The sequence below is a fragment of the Gymnogyps californianus genome, chromosome 24 (genome assembly GCF_018139145.2).
Source record: "Gymnogyps californianus isolate 813 chromosome 24, ASM1813914v2, whole genome shotgun sequence".
Classification (NCBI taxonomy): domain Eukaryota; kingdom Metazoa; phylum Chordata; class Aves; order Accipitriformes; family Cathartidae; genus Gymnogyps; species Gymnogyps californianus.
In genome coordinates, this window is record NC_059494.1 from 1,328,032 (window position 1) to 1,340,798 (window position 12,767).

The 12,767-nt window shown below is 67.1% G+C and overlaps 1 protein-coding gene across 1 annotated transcript; it reads left to right on the forward strand.

Moving 5' to 3' along the window:
• Window positions 1-11,313: 11,313 nt before the first annotated feature.
• NR2C2AP (nuclear receptor 2C2 associated protein) lies at window positions 11,314-12,666 on the forward strand. The gene is made up of 5 exons (XM_050910657.1): window positions 11,314-11,354; window positions 11,527-11,617; window positions 11,749-11,854; window positions 11,978-12,045; window positions 12,340-12,666. Exons 1-5 carry the CDS (start codon window positions 11,314-11,316, stop codon window positions 12,454-12,456), a joined length of 423 nt encoding a protein of 140 aa, XP_050766614.1. The 3' UTR covers window positions 12,457-12,666.
• Window positions 12,667-12,767: the final 101 nt, after the last annotated feature.

Consider the following 12,767-nt stretch of genomic DNA (forward strand, 5'->3'; position numbering starts at 1 on the left):
ACCGCGCCATCCCCAGCGGTGACAGCAAGACGAGGGTGGCACGGGGAGCCAGCACTGGCCATGTCACCGCAAGCCCGAGGGGCTGAATTTCACGGGGGGGGGGGGGGGGGGGGGCGTCAGTTTCCCTCCGCAGTCAGGGTGATGCCACGGGCTCAGGGCACAGCCACGTCCCCGGTGCCACGCCGCTGGGCCCCCTCGGGGACAAGGAGCATGTCCCCGTCCCCCGAGCGGCCCAGCCCCAGCCGGGGAAACGGCAGACGAGAGAAATTTAAAATAACGCCGGTGCAAAGCCGCCCCCCCCAACCCGGGCGAACATTTTCACATCTGTCACTAGCTGTCACCTCATGAATAATTCATCTGTCTCATGAATATGCAAAACCGGGGCTGGTGATTAGCTTCAGCTGAAACATAGCTTAATTCCTCACAGGCCATTGGGTGCCGGGATGACCCGGCCAGTTTTGGGGTCTCCTCTCGCCCCCACCTGCCCCGAGCCATGGGGTGAGATGGGGGTGGCTGCAGACCCCGGGGTCCCCACGGAGCAGAGGGGACATTTGGGACAGTGCGGGGGTGACACGGGCCTGGGATGGGTGGGAGGGGAGGAGGGGCACTGCTCACCCACCCAGGCAGCCTGGATGCAGCGGGACATGGGTGCCCCCACCCTGGGGATGCCCCAGCCTTGGGGGTGCCCCCGGCTGCCCCCCCCCAGCCAGGGCACAGATGCCTTGACCTCTGCTGTCCCCACTGGTCACTCCAGTCCCCAGTGCCACCAGCGCACACACAGCATTTCGGTGCCCACCCACCCGGCGTGTCACCCCCACCGCGGGCACCCCACGGGGCTGATCCTGCACCCCCCGCACCCAGCCCCGCCAGAGCCACCAGCCCCCCTGCAGCACCCACCTCCCTCCCAGCGCCACGATGCCTTCGCCACCCCAACGGGGAGGGGGTGTCCGCCGAGGGCCCCCCTGGGGCTGCGCGGCCGCGGCGGGAGCCCAGTGACGGGGCCGGCTCCGTGTCCCCTCCTCTCTGCCCACAACAAAGGAATTCTGCAAACCTCGCTGCCGTCACATCTCACAGGCAACGTGATGCTTCCCGCTCCCCCCAGCCTGCGAGAATAAATTAGCACCTCGGAAAACTGTGATCCCGTCCAATATGGGCCCTTTGCTGGGTGCGATTTTTATTAGGCAGACAGTCTGCAGCCTTTATTTTAGAATTTGCTCTTCTTTTTTTTTTTTTTTTTTTTTTTTTAAATTTCTTTTCCCCTGCTTTCTGTCTCTCCCTGGGAAGCTAAAGCGCCGCAGGAGCCCCATAGCCGGCGCAGCACCACGGCAAGCCCCCCGGCCCCATCCCCACGGATGGCTCGGCCACATGCCGGCGAGTGACTCCGAAAGCAGCACCAGTGCCCGGCACCGAAAGCGGGGAGGAGAACACCGGGCTGGTGGGCCTGGCACAGAGCCGGGTCTCCGGCACCGTCCTCTCCACCGGTGCTGGGTTTGCCGAGCCCCTGGGCTGGTGTGTGGGAGCAAGGAGCCCCCAAGCAGCCGCAAACCCCTCACTGGTACACACGTCCGTCCATCCCGGTGGCCCTCCATCCATCCAGCCTGGCCTCGGCTGTGCGGTGTCCCCATGCCGGGGTATGCAGGCTAGGACTCATTCTGCCCGTGGTGCTGAGCCCACACTGCACTGCCAGCCCTGCCTGCTCCCTAGCAGCCGGGGGCACCCCGGGGATGCGAAACTTTCCGGCTCCCTCCCTGCCAGGGAACCACCACACCGGCAGCACCAACGGAGAACTCGGCAGCCAAGGCAGGGGAGGGGGCCGAGGCGCACCCACCTCCGGCACCGCAGTGGGACGACTCCCCCGGTGGGCACCCATCCGCCAGCACCCACTGCTCTCCTGCCATCCTTCGCCCCTTCTCCCTGCCCACCGCCTCGCTGCCAGCTCTGCTGTGGGCTGGGCAGGGGGTCAGGGCACAGCGCCATGCTGCCTGCCCTGCCAGCATCCCCCAGCCCTGCCTGTCCCACTGACCCCAGTGCTGGTGAACCCCAGCCCCAGCGTCCCCAGCCATGAGAGCCCTGGTCCCCCCAGTGTCCCCCTGTTCTTGTGTCCTCACAACCCCAGTGGCCCCAGCCCTATTGTCCACCTGCCCCAGTGCCCCCAACCCCACTCCTGATCCCCCCCAGCCTCGACCCCAGCATCCCCTCCAGCCCCAATCCCAGCATCTCCATTCCTGACAGCCCCAGTCCCCCGGTGTCCCCAGCCCTCCGTTACAGCATCTCCCCAACCCCAGGGCCAGCATCCCTCATCCCTGTCCACCCTGGTACCCACAGTGTCCCCCATCCCAGTGTCCCCCAGCCCCGATCCCAGTGTCCCCCCCCCCAGCCCCCTCATCCCCCAGCCCTGACAGCCCCGTTGTCCCCACCGCGTCCCCCAGCCCGGATCCGTCCCGCTCCTGCCGTAGCGGTGCCACCGTCCCCGTTCCCCATCCCCGTGTGCTCCCATCACCCGGCCCGGCACCGGGCACCGCAGCGGGGGCGCGGCGCGGGCGGAGCCGGTACCGGAGCCGGTACCGGAGCCGATGCCGGTACCGGAGCCGCACGTACCTGGGGCCGTGCTCACGGCGCACAGAGGGTCATCGCCGCCGGTGGAGCCGAGCACCCCGCCGGCACCGGGGGCTTAAAAGCGAGGCGCGGAGGGGGCAGCGGGCCGGGCCCCCCGGAGGGGGCCGAGCCGGGCCGGGCCGGGCCAATCGCGGCTGGCGGCAGGCGCGGCCCCCCGCCGGTGCCGCCGGTGCCGCCCGCCCGCCCGCACCTGCCCGCAGCGGCGGCGAACCCGCGCCCGCTCCGCGCCCCGCCGCGCTGCCCGGCGCAGGGCGAGGGGCGGCCGCGCATGCGCCGCCCCCCCCCAACCGGGGCCGCCCCCCCCCCCCCCGCCCCGGCGGGGCCACCCCCTCCCCATCGAGCGGGGCCGCCCCCCGCCGCAGGCACCGCAGCCCCCCGCAGCCGGGGTTGGCAGGGGTTTGGGGGGGAGTCCCTGTAATAGCGGGGGGGGGGTCCCCCCCTAAGAGGGGATGGGGGGGGGTCCCTTCCAGCTCATCCGCAGCCCCCCCGGGTCGGTGGGGGGTCCGGCGTGCCCCCCCCCTCCGTATGCACCGCACCCCCCCCCGCATCCCTGCGCTGGGAGCCGGCTGCATCCAAGCAGAATTTTAGGGCAGCACCAGCCCCTCTGCAGCCCCCCCAAACCGCAGCGGGGCCCCCCTGCCCCAGCCCCCCTGCCCCCCTCTGTCCATGCCCAGGGACCCAGCGGGATTTTAGGGTCTCTCCAAACGGGAGCATCTTCCAGCCCCTCTGCACCCCAAAATCCCTCCCAAGCCACACAGGCTGCAACCAGCAGCATCTTCCAGCCCTTCTGCACCCCAAAATCCCTCCCAAGCCACACAGGCTGCAACCAGCAGCGTCTTCCAGCCCTTCCACACCCCAAAATCCCTCTCAAGCCACACAGGATGCAACCAGCAGCATCTTCCAGCCCCTCTGCACCCTAAAATCCCTCCCAAGCCACACAGGCTGCAACCAGCAGCATCTTCCAGCCCTTCTGCACCCCAAAATCCCTCCCAAGCCACACAGGCTGCAACCAGCAGCATCTTCCAGCCCTTCCGCACCCCAAAATCCCTCCCAAGCCACACAGGCTGCAACCAGCAGCATCTTCCAGCCCCTCCGCACCCCAAAATCCCTCCCAAGCCACACAGGCTGCAACCAGCAGCATCTTCCAGCCCCTCCGCACCCCCGTACGGCCCCCATATGGATGGATGAAGGCTTAAAAAAGCCTGAACAACCCCAATAAAATGGGTGAGACACTCCAGGGAGCTGCGATACCAGAAACGATCCCCAAAACGAGGGAGGAAACCGTCGCTGAGCTCTTGGGAAGGGTTTGGGGGGGCGGGGGGGTCACCTTCCCGCCGGTGAATGGAGAATGCCACCCTGTCTCCCACGGCTTGGCAACAACCGGCAAAAAAATATTTCCCCCCTTCATTTTCCCCATAGGATGAGTCCGCGGAAACCCGAGAGCAAAGTTCTCATTTCCGACTCCATTGTGCCAGACTTTTCGCGGCGTTTCCTGCCTTTTGTGAACCCCCTCGGCACAACTCCGGCGTTGCCGGCGCACAGAGCCCTTCTGTTCCCCTTCTTTATGTGGCTGCAGCTGGCGTCCCCGTCCCCACGTAGGTGCCCGAGCGTGGGGGACGGCGACAGGGGTTAATGCCCCGATGGTGTTTGCCAAGTAGGATTGGGAAGAGTGTCCCAGGGGATTTGCCAGCACCCTGATATCCCGGCTACTTCCCGCTCCGAGCGGATCCAGGTGGCCGGTGCTGCCACCCTACGAGTCTCTGATCCTGCTATCCTGCTTTGGAAAGGGATGCATCCATGGGTGCTGGTTGGGGTTTTTCTGGAAGGAGGGTGCTGCGTCGTTTCCATGTGCCTGGAGAGGATGGTCCAGCGTGGATGAGCATGGCTCACGGTGGAGGCAGAACCGCTGCCCGCGTGCGGCGGGATGGGGCCGGCTCCGAAACGCTTGCCCCGCTCATGCAACGGCCTGGGCACCCTTTGGGGTGAAGATGCTCCCGTTGCCCACCACTGTAGCTGGGTCCTGCACCCACAGCAAGACCCACATCCCACCCGCCTGCTGCCTCCACCAGTGGGGCTGCCCGCTGCCCAAACCCTTCCTCCCGCTCTTCATCTTCCTAAGCTTCATCCGGAAAGCCGGGTCTGATCCGCACAACGCATCATGCACGGGTTGGGGATTAGATGGGTTCATCCGGGAGCCCAGCTCCTTCCCGCACTCAGCGGCGGGAGGGGGTTCTCCCTGGCACCCACCTCCCGTGGGCCACCCTTCGCTAACGAGCGCAGGGCGCGGTGACGAAGCTGCCCCCAGCCTTGACCCTGACCCACGACGGGTCCGCGGAGCAAAGGGGCTGTCGGGAGAGCGGAGCCGGAGCCGCTCGGGGACTCAAACCTCCTCGTGGGCTGGGAGCAGCCAGGGGCAGGTGAGGGGAGAGTGGAGGGACCCCGGACACCCACCCATCCACCTCCCGGGGGGAAACAGGGCCCCGGCTGGGCCCCGGCGGCGGCAGCGTGGCTGCTCTGCCGCCAGCCATTTGTCTTGCTGAGGAAGGTGCCGGCAGTGAGTTATCGGAGCTCTCCTCTCGAGTGGAGATAAATGTCATAACAGACACCAGCCAGCGCGGTTTATGGATGGGGATTTAATAGACACCTCTCCCCCCGCCCGCCTCCCCGTGCCGGCAGCTGCTCCGCACCCGGGGACCGCAGCCTGCGATGGGGGGGCGGTGGGGACCAGCTCCTCCGCTGGCACCAGTTTGGAGCCCCAGTGTCCCCCTGGCTGGTCCCTCCAGCTGGGAGGTGACTTCATGGGGTCCCCCTGTCCCCCCGGGCCCAACCTGGAGCCCCAACATCCCACTGTGGCCATCTCTCCATCTGGGTGGGAGACCCAGCTCCACCTGGCACGGAGGGATGTCCCCATGTCCCCATCCTTGCCCAGCTCAGGGTCCCTTCCACACCCCCAGCCCCACGTCCAGCCCGTCCTTGCGGCATCGCCCCGAGAGCACCGGCAGCTCTGCCCTGAGCTGCTCCCACGAGGCAGCACCCGCCGTCACTGGGTCCCTGCTGTGTCCCATGTCCCCAACCCCACCGGGGACAGGCCGGGTGGCCCCCGGGGTGGCAGTGGTTGGGGTGACTCCATCCCTCCATCCTGCTCACTTGGCCCCAGCCCCGGTGGGTTTTGCACCGGCATCTGCTGGGGCGAGCAGGGACCCGAGTGTCTTTTTGAGCCCGAACGCTGGGTTTCTGGTGAAATCCTGCAGCAGTGTTGCCGTGACGACCCTCCTGCAGTTTCCATCCAGAGATGTTTTCCTTTGTTGTGACAGGGACGCGGGGAGGCGGCCGCTGGCAATTGGGGTGCGCGGCGGCGACGGTGAGGGGCTCCCGCTGCGAAGGGCAGGGACCCGCCGCTGCCCCCGGGGAGACCCGGCGGAGCTCCGGCTGCAGCGTGGAGCTGAGGGGGGGTCCCCACAGCTCCAGCACAGCCCTGGCTTGGCCCCAGCCACCCAGGGGACAGCAGAGGGGCCAGGAGCCACGTGACATGAGTTTGATAGGTCTCAGCCAGGTCTCACTCCCATCAAGAGCCACAATAGAGAGGTGACGTGGCCAACGCACAGCATGGGGACACCGTAGAGTCCCAAAGGGGATGGAGGGGTTGGCCCTGCAAGAGCAGGTGGTGAAGCACCCTTGTCACCCCAATGACAGAGCCAGTTTGGGGGGCGGCAAGGCCAGGAGCCTCCCAAGCTCCGGTGCTGCCCGGTTTGGCAGCTGAGGCTGCGGTGCCGTGACCAGGGTGCTGAGCAGCATCCCCGCTGCCATCCCGTGAGTGCTAAGCACCGGGGGCCAGGGTGCCAGGGACCCTTCCTGCACCGCAAGGGGCTCCCCAGCTCCCCGCAACTGGAGCGCAGCCGTGTCCCCCAGTCCCCTCATCGCCGGGGGTGCACGGGGGGACCCCGTCCCGCGCCCCACGGAGCCGCTTGTTATTCCGCTCAGGTCCGCCGGCGGCTAATGAAGCCCGTTCCAGGAGAGCTGCCACATTCATCGGGAGAGCGGCTTATTAATGAGGCCTCTGCCACCGCAGCTGGGGCCAGCGCTCGGGGCACTGGCACGGGGACAGGCAGCGGGCGGGAGGGCGGACAGACGGACAGACGGACAGACGGCTCCGTGGCAGAGCGAACCGGCAGCTGGTACCTGTCCTGGCTGGGATGCTGATCTGAAGCCGGGGCTGGAGCAGGGCAGGATGCCGTGACCTGGGGTCTGCTCCGGAGGGGACGGGCTGAGACCTGGCACCATGGACCCGCTTCCATGCTGCCCCCGACCCCTTGCCTGCTGCTCCTCGCCCCGGCCGCAGCTTGCTTCTGCTTTTGGCCAGGGCCAAACCCACCCCGCAGCACGAGCTGGGCACGGCGGCGAGGGCACGGAGGGGTGCGGGCTGGGGGCTGCAGCATCCCCCCTGGGGACGCAGGGACCCTGCCCTGGCCAGGCCCAACTTCCCTCCAAACCCGCCGGCAGGATGCATTGATTTTATTTTCTGTTTCCATGGCAACTGCCTCCTTCCCTTCCCCCTTCCAGCAGCCGGACCCGCTCCTTCGCCCTCCCGCAGCACCCAGCCCCACCAGCACCCACCCTGCACTGGGGACACGGGCTGCGACCCACCACGGTCCCCTCCTCCGGGGACTCTCCTGGGTGGCAATGCCACCAGCTCAGCATCTGCGGGCAGGGCCCAACCCTGCACCCTGGTGCCCGCCGCGGTGCCGGTGGGTGATTTTGGGGGAGCAGCTGGCAGGGCTGGCACCGGACTGGGAGCGGGCGCGTGGGACACCGACCCCGGTCAGCCTCTCTCTGACACCGGCAATAATTAGCAGCAGGGCCGGCGGGACACTGCGCTGGTTCATTAGCCAGGGCGGTAATTGCCCCCCAGCACTGCCCACGCGGGGACGCCGAGCAGCATCTCCCGTTAGCAGAGCCAAGCTCATTAACAGCACATCGTATCCCCACGCCTGCTCACGGCTGATGTGCCGCGTCTCCGGCACCCCTGCATGGTGGCACTGGCGGGGAGGACACTGGCACTGCAGCAACGCGGCCACGAGCCCGTGCCCTCACCCCTTCGGGAGGAAAGGTCGATTTGTGGCTTAAAAGCAGGGCCATAATAAGATAATTATAATTATATCCTTTTATCTATCCCCTTCCAGAGGGTTGCACCCGTCGCCGCCCTGCACAGCTCCTTCCCAGCGCGGAGATGCCACCACATTGTTACTTAGCATTAATTACCGGCTGTGCCAAATCCTGCCCTTCCCGGCCCCCCGGCCCCCCTGGGACCCCCGGCTCCTCTGTGCAGGCAGGGAGAATAAAGGCAGAGGCGCATCCCAGAGAACAGGCAGGGCCCTGTGTAGGGCAGAGAGGCCACGGCATTGAATAACGCCTGTGCCGCATTCACCGGTAATCTCCAGTGTTTACACGGAAGTGGAAATCAATCGCCGCAAGTAATTAACGGCGAAGGGCACAACACCCACTTCTTCTTCGGAAGCAGCTCCCGGCACCAGCCGGGGTTGCTCAGCAAAACTCACACGCTGGCACCCGCCGTACAAAAGGCACCGGCACCCGTTTCCTGTGCCACCGGCACGAGGTAGCCGCACCGGCACAGGGCCAGCATCCCGGCGGCTCGCGGGTGGGAGCTCATGCCCGGTGGGAGCGGGGGGTCTGGATCCGTGCCGGTGCCTGGTTTGGCACCAGCCTTTCTATTAGCTCTTGGATAAAATGCAAAGGCCCCCCCGGCGGGCAGCTGAGTGCCGGGCTGGATGGCAGCCGGGAGCCTACGCCGCCAAGCTGCTCCCGGCACAGCCCGGCGTGAAACAGCTGCATTTACCGCCCGCCTCGTTCCTCGAGAGTGAGGAGGATGAGGAAGATGCTGAGGTCGAAGAGCCCCAGGGCCGGAGTGCTAACCCCCGGTTCCCCCCAAGGCGGGCAGGGCAGGAGGGGCCAGGGGGGTCACCGGGGCGAGGGGGAACAGTGCCGGCAGGCGCAGGCAGGAGGTGACACAGGCGGCGGTGGCGGCACAAATGGCAGACCCGTCCCTGATGCATGATGAGCCGAGGGGCAATTAAGGCTCCTGCGGTTTTTGACCCAATTTCTCAGGCGAAACTCGGCGGGGGGAGAAGGGGAGGAAGGAGGAGGAAGACGGAGTGTGTCAGGCGCATGTTGGTGTGTGTCACCACACGCGTGTGCATGCACGGGCACACTCGTGTGTGCTCGTTGGCACGCGCGTGCAGGCGTGTGCGCAGCCCCAGCCGGGGGCCGAGCCCCCAGAGCCGTGCTGCGAGGGGGAGGTGACGGCTTTGCAGCGCTCGGCTGGTTTTATTTTTGCTTGTGGCTGAGCGCAGGCAGCCTCGCCACGGCCGCCGTGACTCATGCAGGCAGCCCAGCACCCGGGGGGGTTTGGGGGGGCTGCAGAACGCCGCTGTGCCGTTGCCTTGTGTTGCCTCCCCCAGCAAGGCGGCAGCGGGGGCCGGCCAGGGACATGGGACCACCACGGGATCAAGGCTTGGCAACCTCGCCGAGCACCGGGGCCCATCCGCAAAGACCCGGGGCCGTGGGCAAGCGCAGCGGCACCATATGCCTGCGAAGGATAATTTTAAGCAGCTGCCGTGTTATATGTGTGTGTAGGGGGGGGCGATTTCTCCCCACAGAGCTGCTCCGGGCTCCCCGCGGCTCCCTCGCAGGCTGGGGGGGGGCAGCTCAGCCCTGCCTGGCCGGGGGTGCCCGCGGTAGAGCCGGCCCTGCCGCGCTGGCCAAGAGGCGGCAGGGAGGGCTTGGATTTCCCCGTGCTTTGTGCTGGTGACTTGCATCGAGGGGGATGTTGGGGTGTGCAGGGATGCTCCAGCATGTAGGGAAGCTGGAATATGCAGGGATGATCGAGCGTGCAGGGATGCTGGAGCATTCAGGGATGCTGGGGTGTGCAGGGATGCTGAGGTGAGCACAGAGATGCTGGAGCATTCAGGGATGCTGGAGCATGCAGGGATGCTCCAATGTAGGGATGCTCCGGTGCAGGGATGCTCGAGTGTGTAGGGACGCTGGGGTGTGCAGGGATGCTGCAGCACAAGGATGCTCCAGCTTGTGGGGGTGCTTGAGTGTGCAGGGATGCTGCAATGTAGGGATCCTCCAGTGCAGGGATGCTGGGGCGTGCAGGGATGCTGGAGCATGCGGGGTGCTGGAGCACACAGGGGTGCTGGAGCACATGGGGATGCTGGAGCATGCAGGGATGCTGGAACATGCGGGAATGCTGGGATGTGCGGGATGCTGGAGCACACAGGGATGCTGGAGCACACAGGGGTGCTGGGATGTGCGGGAAGCTGGAGCACACAGGGATGCTGGGATGTGCAGGATGCTGGAGCACACAGGGATGCTGGAGCACACAGGGATGCTGGGATGTGCGGGATGCTGGAGCACACAGGGATGCTGGAGCACACAGGGATGCTGGGACGTGCGGGATGCTGGAGCACACAGGGATGCTGGGCCGTGCAAGGATTCCTGCACACCCCCGCACGCCGGGCCCTCACTGCGGTCTCTCTCCGCTGCTATTTTCAGCCGCGCTCCGCCAGTGCCACCTACAGAGCTGGCCCAGGAGGGCACCCAGCCGCCCCCAGCCCAGGGCCCGGCGGGGTCCCCCCCTGGAGCCAGGCCGGGGTGGGGGGTGTACCCCCCCGTCCCCAAGACCGTGCAGGGGCCGGGTGGGCGGCTGGGGGGGGGGGAGCAAGGCGAGGCCTTTGCAGAGGGGGGGACGGCACCCACGGAGGTGCTGGGCCGGGGGTGCTGCATGGGGGTGCCCTGGGGTGCTGCATGCCCCCATCCCCGCCGGGGGGGGCAGGGCGCTCCGCCCGCCTGGGTTCCCGCGGGGGGGAAGGGCGGAGCGCTGCGGCGGGGGGGGGGGGGGGGGGGGGGCGTTCCCGGACGCCTGGGTCCCGGGGAAGCAGTTCCGCCGCTTCCTGCGCCGGGCGGGCGGTGAGTGCGCGGCGGCCGGAGGCGACGGGGATGGGCGCGGGGCGCGGCGGGGCCGGGACCCGGGGGTACCCGGTGCTGCGCGGATGCTCCCAGTGCTGCCGGATGTGCTGTCCGGGGGTCCCGAATGCTGTTCGGGGTGTCCCCGGTGCTGCCCGCCGGTCCCCGTTGCTGCTCAGGGGTCCCCAATGCTGCTAGGGTGTCCCTATGGCTGCCCGGATGCCCCCAACGCTGCCTGGGGGTCCCCAGTGGTGCCCGGGGGTCCTCATTGCTGCTTCGGGGTCCCCAGTGCTGCCGGATGCCCCCAATGCTGCTAGGGTGTCCCCATCACTGCCCAGATGCCCCCAATGCTGTCCGGGGGTCCCCAGTTCTTCCTGGGTGCCCCCAGTGCTGCTCAAGGGTTCCCAGTGCTGCTAGGGGGTCCCCAATGTTGCTCGGGGGTCCCCAATGCTGCCAGAGTGCCCCCAGTGCTGCTCAAGGGTTCCCAGTGCTGCTAGGGTGTCCCCAATGTTGCTCAAGGGTCCCCAATGCTGCCGGAGAGCCCCCAGTGCTGCCAGGGTGCCCCCAGTGCTCTCCGGGGGTCGCCAGTGCTGTCCAAGGGTCCCCATTGCTGCTCAGGGGTCCCCAATGCTGCCAGAGGGTCCCCGTTGCTGCTGGGTGTCCCCATTTTTGCCCCTCGTTGTGTCTCTGAAGGCAGCACGGCTGCAGGCAGCGATGCCCGTGGAGCCCCTGATCTGCGCCGACACGGCCACGCGGTGAGTCCCGGCCCCCCGAGGGGACAGCAGGCAGCGGGGTGCTGTGGCCACCACCCCCAGGCGGGTCCCTCCTGGGTGCCACACGCTGTGCCCTGGCCCTGCGGGGGACTCAGGTCCCATCGCTGACGCTGTCCCCATCGCGTCCCCGGGATGGTGGCACGCGTCCCTGCAGGGTGAGCTCCGTGCTTAACCGGGACGTGAAACAGTTTGGGAAGAAGCACATGTTCGACGCGAGCGAGGAGACGTGCTGGAACTCGGACCAGGTGGGGGGACGAGGACGGGGAAAGCCGGAGGGGTGGGAGGGGAGCCGTGCACAGGGGACAGGAGCCCTGCGCATGGTCAGCGCCCCGCTCTCCCCGCCGTGACGGAGCCCCGGTGTCGTTCCTGCCTTCAGGGCCCGTGCCAGTGGGTCACCCTGGATTTCGCCCGCACCGTCAAGGTCTCGCAGCTCCACATCCAGTTCCAGGGGGGATTCTCCAGCCGGCTGTGCACGCTGGAAGGTGAGGAGCTGGTTTGGGGGCATGGGGTCCCCTCTGCCTCAGTTTACCCACAGCTGGATCCCGCAGCTGTTTGTTGTGAGGCTCAGAGGTATTTGGGCCTATTTTCACCCTCGCCTTCCGCAGGCTGCAGAACAGGCGAAGAACCAGTGAAAATAGCCGACCTGTACCCCGAGGACATCAACGCCATGCAGATATCCTTTGCCGTGGTGTGGGCTGGATCGAACGGCTTGGTGGGTGGGTTCAGAGCCACCCGCGGCTGCGGAGGGGCAGCGGGGACGATGGCAGAGCTGCAATTTAAACGACAGACCTGCGGGTGCCTGTTGGCACTTTGCTACCGCTATAGCTACTCAGCAGAGCTGGAGCAAATCCGGACATCGCCGGCTGCGGTACACCGGGGTGTGAGCCCCACGTGGGCCCCCTCGGAGCAGGTCTCCCACGTGTCGTGGCATCTCCCTGCCTATTTTTCTCCTTTACGGGCCCCGCACAGATTCCAGGTGGAGGAGACGGTGCTGGATAAGCTGAAGATCACCTTTGAGAACAGCACTGACTTCTTCGGGAGGATCGTGGTGTACCACCTCGGGGTGCTGGGGGAGAGGCTCTAGGGTAGTGGCGAGGGACAGCGTGGGGGGCCGCTCCCCCATCGCCTGCGTTCCCCCATGGGGAAAACAGGACAGCAAACCCTGCCAGGGGGGACGTGCTGCCCTCAATTGCACCCCGAGGCGCTGAGAGGGGCCCCCCACCCCACGGGATGGCAGTGACAGAGGGACACTGGTGCAGAGATCCACGTGCTGGACTTCGGAGCCTTTGGTGGGACACAGCCTGGGTAACCAGGCAAATAAATGGTGTCCCCGCTCCTTCCCGGCTGCTCCTTGGGCAAGTGGCACCCCGGGACCGAGCCTTCCGGAGTTTGCCA